At 43.9% G+C, this 17,679-nt stretch overlaps 1 protein-coding gene across 1 annotated transcript in view; it reads left to right on the top strand.

The window, feature by feature from the left end:
- The window catches only part of LOC137377915 (amine oxidase [flavin-containing]-like), a 67,315-nt gene that overhangs the window by 39,188 nt on the left and 10,448 nt on the right, over nt 1-17,679 (top strand). The window contains exons 7-11 of the mRNA XM_068047988.1: nt 645-794; nt 5,055-5,214; nt 8,692-8,788; nt 11,714-11,767; nt 15,379-15,436. Of these exons, the coding sequence (XP_067904089.1) occupies nt 645-794; nt 5,055-5,214; nt 8,692-8,788; nt 11,714-11,767; nt 15,379-15,436 (519 nt within the window). The remainder of the gene's footprint in view (nt 1-644; nt 795-5,054; nt 5,215-8,691; nt 8,789-11,713; nt 11,768-15,378; nt 15,437-17,679) is intronic.

The raw sequence follows: 17,679 nt of genomic DNA, 5'->3' as shown, positions 1-17,679 counted from the left end.
CAAGAAAGTCAGGAAACAGTGGTTGAGTTGCTGAGATATTGGCTGTTACATGGCTCACTTACACATAGAGGGGTAGATCTCGACTTTGTGCAATAGTGTAAAACAGTTAACAGCGAGTGCCAATTGAAGTCAATGGGAATAAAATCGGGTGAGATGTAGAACGGACTGCTGATTTGTTATCGCCTGTTTTACACGACCATTCATAGTCAAGGTCGACCCAGCATGATATATTGCCTCAATGCTTTGGATATGACTGTGTATCACTGCATCCTGGCCTCCTTTTGCATAGAATTACAAAGGATTATAGCATGGGAACAGGACTTTTGGCCTTTTGGTTATTTATCATTTGAGAAAGGAGTAGTCCTAATCCCATCTATCCAACCTGTTTCTATTCTTTTATCATCTTTCCTCTCAACCACATATTTAACTATTTTTCAATGTTGACATGGTCACTGTGTCAATCAGTAACTCCATTAGTGTATTCCACAGCCTCACGATCCTCTATGTAAAAAATGTTTCTCCTGTTCTCTGTCCCAGACTCTGAATGTTGCCATATCTTATCCGTTTGTATTTAATGCTATTCCTTTCACCTTGATTCTTCTTTGAAGATGGAACATATTGAGCTTAACCTTTCATTTCATCAGGAAAGGAAGTTTATTGGTGGCTCGGGACAAATCAGTGAACGTTTAGCTGAGCGAATGAAAGATAGTGTGAAGCTGAACAGGCCAGTGGTGAGAGTGGAACAAATTGAGGGGACCATCCATGTGGAGACACTGCATGGAGAGGAATATGAGGTGTGTGAATGTATGGTTACATATGAGTTCTATACTATACAATGTCAGCTGTGTCTATTCAGCCCAGTATCCTTTGTTCATATTGTAAAACATACTAATGTCACACTCAACATGCTAGCTGTGGTTGTTTTAATAAAGTCAGGATTTGTCCATCTCCTTAATTTAAAAAAATCATTCAAATAGTGACATTCCATCTTTCAATGAGCTCTTAAACCAATTCTTCTTTCTAGTAGTTCAGGTCCAGATCTATTCAAAAGAGAATAGGGAAGTTTCCCAGTTTCCAGACCAACATTCTTCCATTAACTCATATTGCCAAATATTATTAACTGGTCATTCATCACACTACTTTGTGGACTCTTGCTATATGAAAATGGCTGTTGTATTTGCCTACATAACAAGTAACATATTGTATGTAAAACATTTGAGATTTTTTGAGAAATGTGCTGATGAGCCATATATGAATACTTGGCTTTTTAACGTTATAATTTTTTAATCAAATTACGAGATTGTAAGTAACACTTTCTCTCAACTTGGGAATAAGTATCAACATCGTACACTAAATATCTAACTAACAGCCTTGGCCCCCACTTCAGAAAAACATTACTTTCCTTATGAGTGATCTTGTCATCTCTCTGAGTTAAATGGTGTCAGTGCCAAATGAAGAGCAGTTTTGTGTTGTGCGTTTACACTCATTAAGAAATAAATTGAGATTTTCCAACAACTCATTTCACAGCTAGCTGACATAGAAAAGTTTCAATGGTTTATCGGAAACTCAGATTCTTGAGGTGAAACGATAGTGTACCAATCCTGGTGTACCAAGCTACCCAGTAACCTCAATAAAAAAATGTGAAAAACAATCAACATAATTAAACAAAAGGATATAAAGTGATTTTATGAAAGTTCCTGACCATGAGATTTTTTTAAGAAGGACAGTGAAAGTAAGGGAAAGATTGAAAGTGAATGAGGCAGGGAATGGAAAGAGTCTAAGACTTGAGCATTCTGAGACTGGAAATCACTGCCCATCAAGCATTTTATAGTAATTACAACATTTAGAAAACCAAAGTCATTGTCTTCAGCACCCATCACAAGCTCTGCTCCCTCACCACTGATTGTATTCCCTTTCCTGGTCACTCTCAGGTTGAACCAAAGTGCTTGTAGTCTCAAAGTCCTATTTGACCCTGAAGCTGAACTTCAGACCCCATATTCTCTCCATCGCAAAAACTGCTTCCTTCTGCCTCCACAACATTGCCCGCTCCACTCTACCTTATCCCCTCCACTACTGAAAACCTTATGCATGCCTTAGTCATCTCTAGACTTGACTACTCAACTTCCTGGCCTCCCATCCTTTACCCTCTACGAAGTCCAACTGGTCTAAAGTTCTGCTATCCATATCCTATCCCAGGGTTGTCCAACATTTTCAGGCAAAGGGCCACATTACAATTTTTGCTCAGCCCAGGGGGCCGGTGAGCACATTTTGAAAGATAAAGGCATTAAAAATTTATCTTACTAATAAAAACAAGAAAAAATGTACATTTTTGTGAAGAAGCTTTCAATGAGAAGACTAATTTATTGACTTACTTCCTCGTCACTATATTGAAAACTGATTTTGTGACATACCTGGCATTGTTTTTGCTTTAATGAGTAGTCAGTCTCTGCCCGCACACTTGATGTAGTGATGCAGAGTATTCTGGATGGATGTCCACCTTTCAGGAGAGACCTTGATCTCTCTCCCCGCTCTCCCCGCGCCCTTTGTGCGTGTGTCTTGTTCTCTCTCTCCCCACACCCGCACCACCCCCCCCCCCCCCGCACCACTTCTAGGACTAGAGGATACAGATTGAAAGTTTTGTGCAAAAGATGCAGAGGGAATATGAGGAAGCACTTTTTAATGTAGTGGGTGGTAATGACCTGGAACTCGCTGCCCACAAGGGTGGTGGAAGTGGAGACAATCAGTGACTTCAAGAGGAAGTTGGATGACCACCTGAGAGAAGTAGACCTGCAGGGGTACGGGATTCATACTAGGGAACGGGACTGACTGCATAGCTCCGTGGAGAGTCAGCATGGACTTGATGGGCAAAATGGTCTTCTTCTGTGCCATTAGTAAATGACTCTATGGGCTGGTTTTTACGCCGGGTGGACAGGAGCTGGCCACCGACATAAAAATCGGTGACGAACCTGCATCCGCCCAGCCCGGAGATCTGACCCGCATTTTATGGGTCCCCGGGCTTTAACTGTTCAGAGGCGGGACTTCCACCTGCTTGAGGGAGGAAGTCCCGTCTCATTGAGCTGCCGGCCAATCATCGGGCCAGCAGCTCTTAGTCCCAGCAGCATCACTGGGAGCGGTGGACACTTCTGGGACTGCAGCCTGGCCAAGGACATGGAGCCAGGAACAAGGTGAGTAAGGTTTGCCTCGCCAGGCACATCGGTCGTGGCTTGGCAAGGCAAGGGTGGTCGCCTGATGGGAAGGGGAGGGGGGGGGCATCTCGGGTCCTGGGAGTGGTTGGGGAAGTGGGGGCGGCCCTCAGTCGGGCACCCTGTGCCCGATTGTCCGGGCCCTCCCTCCCCTCCCTCCCCAGGTGCACTGAGAGGCCGCCAGGTATCACTGGGTGGCCTTTCACGTCTATCGGATGCCCGCTTGCCATGGGTAAAATACTCGTGGAGGCGGGCGAAGGCCCTTAGGTGACCATTAAGTGACCACTTAAGGGCCTTGATTGGCCTGGGGCGAATGGCCCATTTCTCGCCCTCCACCACCCACCCCCCCCCCCAACCATGCACAGCCCATGTAAAGTGGGGTGAAGGCGGGAGCAGGCCGGGAAGCCTGGAGCCTCCCACTCAATTTTACGCTAACCGCCTCCACCATCCGGCTCACAGGGGTGGCGTAAGATTCAGGCCTATGACTCTGTCTCCCCGTTTCTCTCCCCTCTCTGTCTCTCTCTCTCTCTCCCCCTTTCTGTCTGTCTGTCTCCCTCTCCCCCCCCTTTCTCTGTCTCCCTCTCTCCTCTCTCTCTCACTCTCTCACACAGTTGCAGAGAGTGGAACATTCAGCCAATGGTTGGTCAGTTCTTTTAAAAAAGATCGCTGTTAGTTTCACAGCTGACAGCTGCTGACATCGGGAACAACCGTTTTCCAACAGACTTGGGGTTTTCCAGCGGGTTCTGACTTTTTGTTAAAAATGATCTGTTGAAAAATGCCTGTTCCTGATGTCAGCAGCTGTCAGCTGTGAAATTGATAGAGCAACAGTTTAAAAGCTGGCCTCACAATGGAAAATTTCCCATCTCCAGTTACGGACCATTAGTGAGGATGAGGAACGGCTCGGGTACAGTTTACATCCACAGGCTGGTTGCAAACTTTTGGCGGGGCCGTATGTTGGACAACCCTGTCCTATCCCATGCTAAGTCCTGCATAACTTTCACTTCAGTCTTTGCAGGCCTACATTGGCTCAAGTGTAAAGCCCACGTCTTTGTTAAATCCCTCCATAGTCTTGCATCGCCCTATCTCTGCAATCTACACCAACTCTATACCTCCCCTGAACTCTCTTTTTCTCTCACTCTGGTCTATATTGCACCCACTCCCTTTGTCTCATCATTGACAACAAAAGATTAAGATATCTGGATCCTACTTTCTGGAATTCCCTCTATAAACTCTTCTGCCTTTCCAGTTCTCTCAGCTCTTTTAAAAAACCTCTTCAAAACTCAGCTTTTCAACCAAGTTTTTGATCACGCTTCATAAGCTATTCTTTTCTACCTCCGCATCTATTTGCCAAATGTCTATCTGCAAAGCATCTTGGAATATTTGTTACAGGTAAAATATTAATGCAAGCTGTTGTCATTGGTGAAGTGCAGCTCCATCAACACACTATCGAGGCCCATTAGAGAAATAGCACCTTAGTGTTCAAATACAATGACATTACTAGCATTACAAGAAATTCTGCACCTGTACCATTTTGGACACCTTGGCTTGGCCATATAGTTTTTTGGACCAGTGAGGTGCAGTTGTAGGATTGTACAAGTCGGCTCCCAGACTGGGATCATACTTATCCAGGCAATTGCACAAGTACACCCTTCATTATTTCCTTCATACATCTGCACGTGAGTACATCAAGAATACAGTTAACCTCGCTATAACTTTACTTCTTTTTCATCCATCATTTGAAAATATATTTTCCTTGTGCAATATTTCATCAATTATTCTTTGGCATTCTCTCCAGTCTTTCTCTGTTGGTTGTTAATATGTTCTGATTAATTTCTTTTGTGCTTTTTCTAGGCAGATTATGTCATCAGTGCTATTCCACCAGCCCTCACTCAGCAAATTCACTACAGGCCTCCACTGCCTCCATTGCGAAACCAGTTGATCCAGCGTGTGCCAATGGGATCCATCATTAAGTGTATGGTTTACTACAGCCGGCCTTTCTGGAGGGAGAAAGGTCTGTATCTGTTGAAAGATGCACATTGATCAGAGACTGAGGGAGTCCATAAACAAAGCACATTCTGAAATTAAAAAGAGAACTCAAATTTATGTAGTGCTTTCGCATCCATGGGATATCCCAACGATTTACAGCGAATGGATTACTTTGGAAGTGTAGTCATTGATATTACAAATAGCAATTGAATAGTTAACCAGACAATCTGTTTTTGGTACTGTAGAATGAAGGTGGAATGTTGACCAGTACACTGGGAAAACTCCACTTTTCCTTGAATACAGCTTTGGGATGTTTTGCATTCACCTGAGCAAAGAGATGAGGTTTCAATTTAATATGCAACAGATACATAGCAGACAGAAAGTAGTCATTGCTTGCACATTGACTATTCCCTGTTTCCAGTACTAAAAACCTACTTGAATATTCTAATATTTTTAGTGGCAATACATCACCATTTTAACATCTGATGTGAAAAGCACTGCTCGAGGACAAGACGAGGGCAGGCAGCAACAGTGATGTATATGATCCATAAGTACTTTTACTAAATGGAAGTTCCCTTCACACCTGACTGCCATGACCTCAAATGACTGGAATTTCATCCTGCCGAGCAAATTACTTCAACTGTTTTTAAGAAGTGTTATTTTACAAAACAAATGGACTGAACAATATGCTAACTAATGGCATTTTTAAGCACTTAACATTTCGACAATTTTTTGCAATCAGAAATGAATGGCAACAGCACCTGTTTCATCTCTATTTGACATAACATGGGTAAGCTATTACTGCTCAGGTGGGGTCCTGGCCAAAAAATGGCGTACTGGACAGAGAATGGGTAACACCACAGGCAGAGGCAATACTAACTGTCCAAAAGTTCCAATGTCATTTCGATCCTTGCAGAGTTATAATTAAAATTCTGGTGTTCTCATCTTCACCAAACTCCACTTGATGTGGGATTGGTTGCCTTATAGTGCCACCTACTGGGTACTCTGTAAAAGAGGCCACAAGCATGGTATGGTTGTTGTGTTTGTACCAGTCTAACTGATGTGACATTTTCCTGCTTTTACCAGTACTGTGGCCAGTGGTTGTTTGGTTGTGGCTTTGTAGAAAGGACAGGTGGTAAGGCGTGGCAATCCAGCATGTGTGTATGTTTTGAGTATTTTTATATTTGTGGTGGAATTGTTGGTTTGGTCTTGTTAGTCACACTGAAGTGCTGAACTTATGGAAGCTAATCACCAGCCATTGTAAGCCTGACTCCCCAAAGCCTGTCCACCATCTACAAGGCACAAGTCAGTAGTGTGATGGAATACTCTCCACTTGCCTGGATGGGTGCAGCTCCAACACTCAAGAAGTTCGACACCATCCAGGAAAAAGGAGCCCGCTTGATTGGCCCCCCATCCACAAACATTCACTCCCTCTACCACCGACACAGTGGCAGCAGTGTGTACCATCTACAAGATGCACTGCAGCAACACACCAAGGCTCCTTAGACAGCACCTTCCAAACCTGCGACTTCTAGCACCTAGAATGACAAGGGCAGCAGCTGCATGGGAACACCACCACCTGCAAGTTCCCCTCCAAGCCACACACCATCTTGACTTGGAACTATATCACCGTTCCTTCACTGTCGCTGGGTCAAAATCCTGGAACTCCATTCCTAATAGCACAGTGGGTGCTGTACCTACCCCACATGGACTGCAGCAGTTCAAGAAAGCAGCTCACCACCATCTTCTCAAGGGCAATTAGGGCTGGGCAATAAATGTTGGTCTGGCCAGTGATGCCCACATCCCACGAATAAATAAAAAAAAATCAAGCCTCCTTAATTTCAATATTCCACCTCTATCATTCCTGAGACATTTGATGCATACTGTGGTACTGCTGAATAGGTCTATGTCACACCCACTTCCCCTTACCTCGCCTGTTACTATTTTTATTGTATGTGCCCAGATAGAGTAAGTAAGTTATTTACTTACAGGAGGAATCACAGTTGGGATGATCCTCTCCTTATTAACATCTAGCTGTATGCCAGTTTCAAGCAGGAGCTACTGGATAGCAATCAGGGGCAAGATCCTGGCTGATGTTTTTTCTCCTCCTTAATTCAGGGACACCACTGGAAATTGTAGCTTCCCCATTGATACTCTGGCTAAAATCAGGTAACTCAGCTCATTCTAGAGTTTAGATTTGAGGTCTTCCCATTCTGGTTGGCCCAGCTCCACATTGCAGAGTATGGATTTGAGATCTCAACATATACCATTTGTACTACCTTCCAGAGTAGTGGGGAATGGCTGTGCTCTTAACAATCTCACATAACAAACATGAAATTTCTGGGTAATGGGAGTGGTACCGAAAAACGTATTGTCGTGGTAGATCACTCTCGCATCAATCTCTTTATGGTCAGTGACTCTACTATATTGGTAGATGCTTAGGAGAAGACTGCCTTTTTACCCTTTTGGCTAAAGGAAAGTGAACAGTTCTGGGAGAAAGGTACTCTTTTTGGGGGCAATCATTGCTGCTCCAATAATCATTGCAATATTGGTTAATGGTATAACTTTAGTATTCATGTTTAGTTTGTTTTTTTTCAGTACAGCTCTCTGAAGTGATATGTTCTATATTGGTGCTGTTTTCTATATTGATTACCAAATGGCACAGATTTAAGGTGATTGGCAAAAGACCAAAGGTGACATTTGGAAAACCTTTTTATGCAAGGAGTGGTTAGGATTCGGAATACACTGCCTGATAGGAAGGTGGATATAGATACAATGGTAGACTTCAAAAGGGAATTGGATAAATACTTGAAGAAGAAAATAATTCCAGGGCTATGGGGAAAGAATGAAGGGGTGAGACTAACTGGATCGATCTTTGAAAGAGCCAGTGCAGACTCAATGGGTTGTTGGGGCACAGTAGCATAGTGGTAAAGTTACTAGACTACTAATCCCAAGGCCTGGATTAATATTTTGGAGACATGAGTTCAAATCCCACCATGTCAGCTGGAGGATTTAAGTTCAATTATTTAATAAAACTGGAATAAAATTCGAGTTTCATTAATAATGATCATGAAACCACCAGATTGTCATTAAAACCCCATCTGGTTCACTAACGACCTTCAGGGGAGGAAATCTGCCATCCTACCTGGTCTGACCTACATGTAACTTTAGATCCATAGTAATGTGGTTGACTCCTAACTACTCTCTGAAATAGCATAGCAAGCCACTCAGTTGTATGAAACTACTATAGAAAAAAGCACCTACATCACATAAACTGTGGCAGTTCATCACCATCTTTTCAAGAGCAATAAGGGATGGGCAATAAATGCTGGCCTTGCCAGTGATGCTCACATCCCAAGAATGAATAAAAAAAGGTCTCCTTCTGTGTTATACTATTTTATGATTCTAGGTCAACAATTGCATTGAAATATTTGTCAGGTATGTGTTCCCTGTCCACAAACATTTCCTGCTGCTCTGCAATAAAGCATCTTTCTGCTGACAGGTTATTGTGGTACCATGATGATTGAAGATGAGGAGTCGCCTATCTCCCTGACACTGGACGACACCAAGCCTGATGGTTCCCACCCTGCAATTATGGGGTATAGTTCACAGAGCAGAAGAAATGCACACCACACAAATCTTAGATTATGTTAAAATGATCAAAATTATCACAGGGGGACTTTGTAAGATGACATTAGACTCACCACTTTCAATGTCAAGACAATATGGAGAAATAATTAAAGAGCAAACACAATGCTGGGATATGTAGCCAGAGCAGTGGAGTTTAAGTTTACAGAGGTTACGCTGAACTTTGATAATGGGCAGATCAGACCTTACTTGCAATGTAGTGTTCAATTCTGGTCGCCACACTTCAAAAGGAACATAAGAATATAGGAACATAGGAAGATAGGAACAGCTGTAGGCCATTCAACCCCTCGAGCCTGTCTCACCATTCAATGAGATCATGGCTGATCTGCGGCCTAACTCCATATACCTGCCTTTGGCCCATATCCCTTAATATCCTTGCTGAACAAAAATCTATCTATCTCATATTTAAAATTAACAACTGTTCTAGCTTCAACTGCTGTTTGTGGGAGAGAGTTCCAAACCTCTACCACCTTTTGCGTGAAGAAATGCTTCCTAACATCTCTCCTGAACGGTCTGGTCCTAATTTTTGGACTATGCCCCCTAGTTTTAGAATCTCCAACCAGTGGAAATAGTTTATCTTTATCTAGCCTGTCTTTTCCTGTTAATATCTTGAAGACTTCAATCAGATCACCCCTTAACCTTCTAAAGTCTAGCAAAAACAGACCTAATTTGTGTAATCTCTCCTCGTAACTTAACCCCTGTAGTCCAGGTATCATTCTTGTAAATCTACGTTGCGCTCCCTCCAAGGCCAATATACCCTTCCTAAGGTGTGGTGCCCAGAACTGCTCACAGTACTCCAAGTGGGGTCTAATCAGGGTTTTGTACAGCTGCAGCATAACCTCTGTGTCTTTATACTCCAATCCTCTAGATATAAAGGCTAGCATTCCATTAGCCTTTTTGATTATTTTCTGCACTTGCTCGTGGCATTTTAAAGATCTATGCACCTGAACCCCCAAGTCTCTTTGGACATCCACTGTATTTAACCTCTTCCCATTTAGACAGTACCCTGCTCTATCCTTTTTTGGTCCAAAATGGATAACCTCACACTTGCCCGCATTGAAATCCATCTGCCACAGTTTTGCCCACTCACCTAGTCTGTCAATATCTCTTTGCAATTTTATGCTATCATCTAGACTGTCTACAATGCCGCCTAACTTTGTATCATCAGCAAATTTGGATATATGACTTACTATGCCATCATCCAAGTCGTTAATGAATAATGTGAATAATTGAGACTCCAACACAGATCCCTGTGGGACACCACTAGTTACATCCTGCCAATCGGTGTACTTACCCATTATCCCCACTCTCTGTCGCCTACCACTCAACCAACTTCCTAACCATGTCAATAATTTGCCCTCAACTCCATGGGCTTCTACCTTAGTTAACAGCCTCTTATGTGGGACTTTATCAAATACCTTCTGGAAGTCCATATAAATAACATCCATAGACACTCCCCTGTCCACTACCTAACTTGAAGAAGGGTCACTGACCCGAAACGTTAACTCTGCTTCTCTTTCCACAAATGCTGCCAGACCTGCTGATTGGTTCCAGCATTTCTTATTATCTAAAATTCTTGTAGTTGAGTCGTGCCTTTCACTTTCAACGTACATACATTGGACAGGTTGCAGAGAAGAGCAACAGAAGTGATCCTAAGTGTAGCGGTTATAAGTGTAGAGTTATAAAGAAAGATTAGAGACACTAAATCTTTCCAGCCTCGAGAGAAGAAGGCCAATGGGGAACTTCATTGGGACACAAAAGATATATTTTTATGAAATTGTCCTCATATCTGGCAAACTACTCATAATTTCCCAATATTTTCTCACAGCAAGTGCAGTTCCTTGGCAGCTGCAAACATTCTTAAATCTTTCATAAAAAGTATGATACAGGATAAATAAGATGTAAACAAGCACAACTACTTGCAATTATTTACCACCCTTAATGTAGTAAAATGTCCTAAGGCGCTTCACAGAAGCAGTATGAAATAAACTTTGGTTTGGATCTGGAATGCACTGCCTGAGAATGTGTTGGAGGCAGAGTCAATCCAGGCTTTCAAAAAGAATTGGATAATTATCTGAAGAGAAGAAAATTGCAGGGCTACGGGGTAAAGGCTGGGTGTGGGACTAGGTGAGTTGCTCTTGCAGAGAGCTGGCACATACACGCAGGCAGAATGGCCTCCTTCTGTGCTTTAACCATGCTATGATTCTCTGATTAGGGCATTCAAAATACAATTACATACTAGGCAAGGTGGGCTGACACACTGAAGTGATAAGATTGATGGGCAATTGGCCTTTCCTCATTCTTGATTCTTTTTCAGGCTTCATTTCTTCAAATATTTCAATTTCAGTGTTCTCTTCAGTCAGCTGTGCTGTTAGATCAAACCTTTAATTAAAATCACATGTAAGCTGTGAACTCTGTATTATTTAATCCCAGAATCAGTGCAAGTCTAATAGACTCTTGAGCTGTGACCAGGATGAGTCCCAGAGTCAGTGAGAAGCCTGTTGCACATCCTACAACCCTTCCCATCATTAAGCAGCTGAGAACCATTGAATGGAAATTCTTTCATTCTATTTGGAGTGCTAAGCCATGTGCTAAAGAAAATATAGCCAGCTGTATTTATTGTCTAGAATGCCAGAGTATGGAACAACTTCAAAATCTTGCCCATTAGAATTTTAACCAACTTTGGTCTCTGTCTTTTATTTTTAAATGTGTGTGAATACACTTTCCTTTCAACAAACTGTTAGATGCAGCTTTTTCCCCAAATCTTGAAATATGATAGTCCCAGATGGCGTACATGTCGGGGAGCAGTAATTAGATTATTAGGTTACTGATAATCAGAATATCTAACGTATTAATGAGTAGTTATTTCTCTCTAGGTTTATATTGGCGAGAAAGGCTCGACTCTTACTTAGTCTCACCAAAGCGGAGAGGTGAGTATTGTGGTGTTTGGCTGATACTGTGTACCTTATCTATGATAGCTTTTAAAACTACCTGACATGCATAAGTGGGAGTACGTTCACAGTTTTCCTGCAGCGTTGCTGTGTTTAACATGGGGAATATCGACTTAAACTTGTGCCCTCAGCGTCACTCAGTGCTTTCGGCAGGACTCCTGTATTTAAATAGAACTCACGTACAGGGCTGGATTTTATGGGCCCCACTGAGGCGGGATGGGAGGCCGGGGCGGAGGACCCGTTGCTGCCCAATCGCCAAGTGATGTTGCCGGAGGTGGGATAGGCCGATGACTGCCTTCCAGTCCAGAGGACAATTGAGGCCCCCTCAAGTGGCCTATTAACAGCCACTTAAGGGCCTCTTCCTGCACCGCTGTGATCTAACCAGCGGCGGTGGTGGGGGCGGTGCCTCCAACACTCCGGGAGGGAGGCTTGTAAAATGAAGCGTCCTCCCTGCAGGCTGGTGGGGGTGAGGGGGGGTTACTTCCTCCTCCTTGGCAATCTGCTGTCCACGGAGGGCCATGGCTGGAAACAGCGCACCTCCCAGGACCCCCCTGCCCCAGACATTACGACCACCTCCCCAAATCCCCTGGCTGGGACCTTATGGACTGGCCCCAGTGACTCCGCTTCATTTACCTGAGGTCCAGGGTTCCAGAGCTGGGCCTGGGTCCAAGGCCTCTGCAGTACCGGCAGTGGTGACTGCTCCCAGTGGCACTGCTGATACTGCCGAGTTGCCAGCTCTGTGATTAACTGGCACCTCTTCGAGGCGGGCTCCCCATCTTTAAAGGGACACGGATCCCGGCGCGGGATATTTTAACTCCTGCTCTGGGGGGCATGAAAAGGTCGAGGCAGGGTTTCTTCCCACCATTTTGGCCTGGTGCTGGGAGCCCGGCCTCCTCCACAAAATCCAGCCCACAGAGTCAGATATGGGAAACTGTAAACAGGCTGTGCTTCTAATCCTTTCCCTAAATGGCTACCATTTTGAAATGGTTATGTTTTCACACTAGTGCAGAGCTAATTCTGTGAATGAGGAAGTGGTGAATTGAAATGGCCTACCAGATAATAGTGTGAATAGGGTTCACCTACTTGGGGTGCAAAGTTGAAGAGTTATCCCATAAAACTTCAGGTTAATCACAGAATCATAGGGCAGGATTTTGGGTCGAGACCCTGACGTCAGGGTCAAATGGGGGTCCCGACACTGCACTGCTTGGGGAACAGTCACCTGCAAGTGATTTCCACCAGCCTGGCCAATTAGAGGCCAGAGGGCCAATAGGCGGTCTTCCAGCACTGAAGAAGCAGCAGCATGCAGTTCAGGTAAGAGAGAGAGTGGGCACCTCCAGTTTGAGGTGACATTTCTCTGACTTTTAAAAAATGTAAATTTAAAAATGAGCCACCATTGTGGAGGGGAAGGCCCTCAATAAAAGCAAAATACTGCAGATGCTGGAAATCTGAAATAAAAACAGAAAGTGCTGGAAATACTCAGCAGGTCTGGCAGCATCTGTGGGGAGAGAAGCAGAGTCTGCTGTTGGGAGGGCACCTCCAGGCAGCTGGCTAGACCCCGACCACTAGGTATTAATAGGCCTTTAATTCCCGTTAATTGGCTACCCTCTGCTTGCGGACTGGTAGCCCTGCTGACCCCCATCCTGCCTCCAGGAAAATGGCCCGGAGCAGGATGGTGCTAGCAAACCAGCACCCGGCCGGCAGTGCGAATTTTTGTGCCCACCCGCCTCCGTCAAAACTCTGCCCGTAGAATGGCTACAGTACAGAAGGAGGCCACTCAGCCCATCATGTCTGTGCCAGCTCCTAGTAAGAGCAGCTAAGGTAGTCACAGTCCCCTGCCTTTTCCATGTAGCCCTGCAAATTTGTTCTCTGCAGATAATTATCCAATTCCCTGTTGAAAGCCATGATTGAATCTGTCTCCACCACAGCCTCTAGCAGTCCATTCCAGATCCTAACCACTCATTGCAAAAAAAAAAGGTTTTCCTCATGGCACTTTTGGTTCTTTTGCCTTTCACCTTAACTCGGTGTCCTCTGATTCTCAACCCTTCCCCAATGGGAACAATTTCTCCCTATCTACTCTGTACAGATTTTGATTGCTCATGATTTTGAGCACCTCTATCAAATCTCCTCACAACCTTCTCTTCTCTAAGGAGAACAGCCCCAGCTTCTCCAACCTATCCACGTATTAAATCCCTCATCCCTGGAACCATTCTCATGAATCTTTTCTGCACCCTTTCTAATGCCTTCATGTCCTTCCTAAAATGTGGTGCCCAGAATTGGACACAATACTCCAGCTGAGGCTGAACCAGTGTTTTATAAAGGTTCATCATAACTTCCTTGCTTTTGTAAGCTATGCCTCTTTCTATAAAGCCCAGGATCCCATATTCCTTATTAACCACTTTCTCAACCTACCCTGCCACCTTCAACGATTTTTGCACATATATCCCCAGGTCCATCTGCTCCTGCACCACTTTTAGAATTGTATCCTTTATTTTATATTGCCTTACTTCATTCTTCCTACCACAATGTATCACATCACATTTCTCTGCATTAAATTTCATCTGCCATCTGTCCATCCATTCCACCAGCCTGTCCATGTCCTCTTGAAGTCTATCACTACTGTCCACACAGTTCACAATACTTCCAAGTTTTGTGTCATCCACAAATTTTGAAATTGGGCCCGGGACACCCAAGTCAAGATCATTTATACAGATAAAGAAAAGCTGTGGTCCTAATATTGACCCCAGGGGAACCTCACTATAAACCTTCCTCCAGACCAAAAAACAATTATTCACCACTACTCTATTTCCTGTCACTCAGCCAACTCAACAGAAATAAAAATTGGTAGTGATGAAAAGCAGACTGCTGATTCACTCTTACTCATTTTACACTATCTCCCAAAGTCAAGATCTACCCAAATGTCCTTTCTTCCATGTAATATGAGTTTAAAACTAGTCTGGATTGCTGTGTTAAAGTCGCCTTTCTTTATTGGCCGAAACTGAACTCAGTTCACGTTGACATATGTTAACAACACAGATTGTCCAGTGTAAATTGTCACTAAATTGTCAGTCTTGCCCAAAGAGACATTTAGAATGGCAGATGTAGGAAATGGAAATGTCGCACAGGTTTTGAAATTTTGATGTTAGAGAAAACTATAGTGTGTATCTAACCCATGCTGAACCTACAACAAGTAATATAGAATCTACAACACAGAAACAGGCCTTTTGGCCAGTGTTTATACTCCACATGAGCGTCCTCCCACTCTAATTACCACTTCCTACCCAGCCCCTACCCCTCTGTTCCTTTCTCAATCATGTGTGCATCAATCTTCCCTTAACTGCTTCAACCACGCAATGTGGCAAAAAGTTCCATACTCCCACCACGCTCTGTATAAAGGGAGTGGTTACTGGAGCAGTGTGAGTGGAGCTTAATCTGCAACTAATCCATAATACTTCTGTGTGATACAGCATGTGACACTACAGTATAATAAGCAGCATAAATTCTGTTGCCATGCAGGAGACTGTGTTATGTGCCTCAATGTTAACCTTAGCTACATTTCCGTTGGGATGAAAAAAAAAACGTTGTTTTTTCAGGAAAAAACGAATCTGCCAGATTTATGCACGAGTCCTGGAGTCAGATGAAGCCCTTTATGTAAGCACCTTTTACTACAAGACACATGGCTATCAATTCTCTTGCATTTGTAGTGAGGATGTGGGTTAATGGGGTAAAAATATGTCTGAGCCTGGGCTGCATTTTATTAATTTCGGCAAGGTGCAAGAGCCTGCCATAACAATTTAAAAACAAATTTCAGGCTGCTTGCCTCATTGGCAGTGGTTCTAAGGTAAGTGCTGGGAATGGTAGTGGGGGAGGAGAGGGAGAAGAGGTCAATTGCAGCTGGCAGCAGCCTTCAAGAGTGTCACATAGCTGAGGGACGTAGTCCTGCTCCTCCTGGCTCCACATGAATTTTTTTTTAAAATGTGCTTAACTCTTTGGTGGTGGCTGCTAGTTAGGCTGCACCCACACGTGGAAAACCTGAGCAGATCAAGCACGATGCCTGCTCTACTTAGGACAGGCAAATTTGGCAGAGTGATCCTTTAACAGGCATTAGGCCTCTCATAATGGGAAGGGAGAAGGAAATGTGTCAGTTTGCTGCATGCAATGTGCAGTTATGAAGGGGAAGGATTTGTTGAGTTGTTGAAAGTGAGATATCCTTTTTTTCCCCAGTAGTCTCTTTTCTCCTGAATACACTGATTAGTACGGTCAATCTTGTTGAGTGGGTCCAGGCAGTAATTGTTGACAAGTTATTAGATACGGAAATATAACATCTGAGCTTTACTCTGAATGGGGCCAATATCTACAAACGTCCATGTCATGATTCGCAGAAGAGCAGGGAGTACTCTTCCCTCCCTCAACGAATGTCACTACAAAGCAGGTTAACTAGTCATTCATCTCAGTGCTACTTGTGGGATGTTGGCAGTGAAGAACTGCTGGGACATTTCTTTATATTACTTGTAGAGTGATTCACTGTGCGGAATATTCTGAGACTCCAGTACGTTGATATTGTACAATGAAATGGCAAAGATCTTCCCCCTGTTGTCAAACTTAGTCCACGCCCAATGCAATGAGCCCTTGGATATACAAGTAGGAAGCACCTAGCGTGCTAGGAGCCTGCATTCTGACTGCGCACAAAGGTCATAAGGTCATCGATGTTTCACATTTCATGTAAATTAGGGGCACTCCAAACACAGTTACTAAAGGGACACTTCAGGACAGGCTCATTTTAGAACTGATAAATTTTGCTCCTAGTTGGCCTTCTCATTGTAATAGAGCTACCTTCATTTCTGCTCTAGTTGTTCTTTGGTATCCAGTAGACAGTTCTGCAAAGGAGACTGTGGCTGCAAAACTCAGCTCTAAAGCACTGATAGTTTTGTGCTGGGGTTGCCATTTTATTACCAAAATGACATCTGTGCTGTTTCTGCTCACTTCTGGTGTGTCTCATGCCGAACACCATCTTGATGAGAGTGTTAGCGCGGGTGTTATGAGTGTGCAACGGAAGTATGCAGAATACATGTCTAACGTTCATTTAATGCCAGCGATGCCATTTTAGTCCTTGCCATACTGGTTAACGCCCTCTCAAACACACAAAGAGTTCAGCTGCATGAAGGACCACCCCCCCACCCCCCCCAATCAGCACTATTTAAAGGGATCATCAGCAATATGCAGTTTTTATTTAGAAATACAGCACTGAAACAGGCCCTTCGGCCCACTGAGTTTGTGCCAACCAACAACACCCATTTATCCTACATTAATCCTACATGTTCCTGACCACATCCCCACCATTGTCCTTCCTACACTAGGGGCAATTTACCTATCAATCTGCAAGTCTTTGGCTGTGGGAGGAAACTGGAGCACTCAGTGGAAACCCATGCGGTCACAGGGAGAACTTGCAAACTCCGCACAGGCAGTACCCAGAACTGAACCCGGGTTGCTGGAGCTGTGAGGCTGCGGTGCTAACCACTGCGCCGCCCCATCTTGTACTGACTTTATTTTATAGGGAGGTTAACTGAAATGTTTTTACTGAACTCTTGTTATCTAAATACTGATTACTTTCTACTAGCTTTATTTGAGTTTGTGGAAGTACGTGGTGTTTTGAGGAGTTGTTTACAGTTGGAAAAGTCTGTAGTGAGTGGTGCTGCACATGGGGAAGGCGATGCTTGTGAATGCAAGGGCTCTGTGCACACCACTTGTTCCCAGTCATGGGTGCTATAGTAGTACCCCTTGAATTGCAGCATGAGAAGGCGATGGTGCAGAGACACAAAATAAGAGGCAAATAAGGTCACAGACCTGAAATGTTAACTCTGCTTCTCTCTCTACAGATGCTGCTTGACCTGCTG

Source organism: Heterodontus francisci, chromosome 15 (genome assembly GCF_036365525.1).
Source record: "Heterodontus francisci isolate sHetFra1 chromosome 15, sHetFra1.hap1, whole genome shotgun sequence".
Classification (NCBI taxonomy): Eukaryota; Metazoa; Chordata; class Chondrichthyes; order Heterodontiformes; family Heterodontidae; genus Heterodontus; species Heterodontus francisci.
Note: the sequence above shows the minus strand (reverse complement) of the source record. Positions and strands in the feature narration are given on the sequence as shown.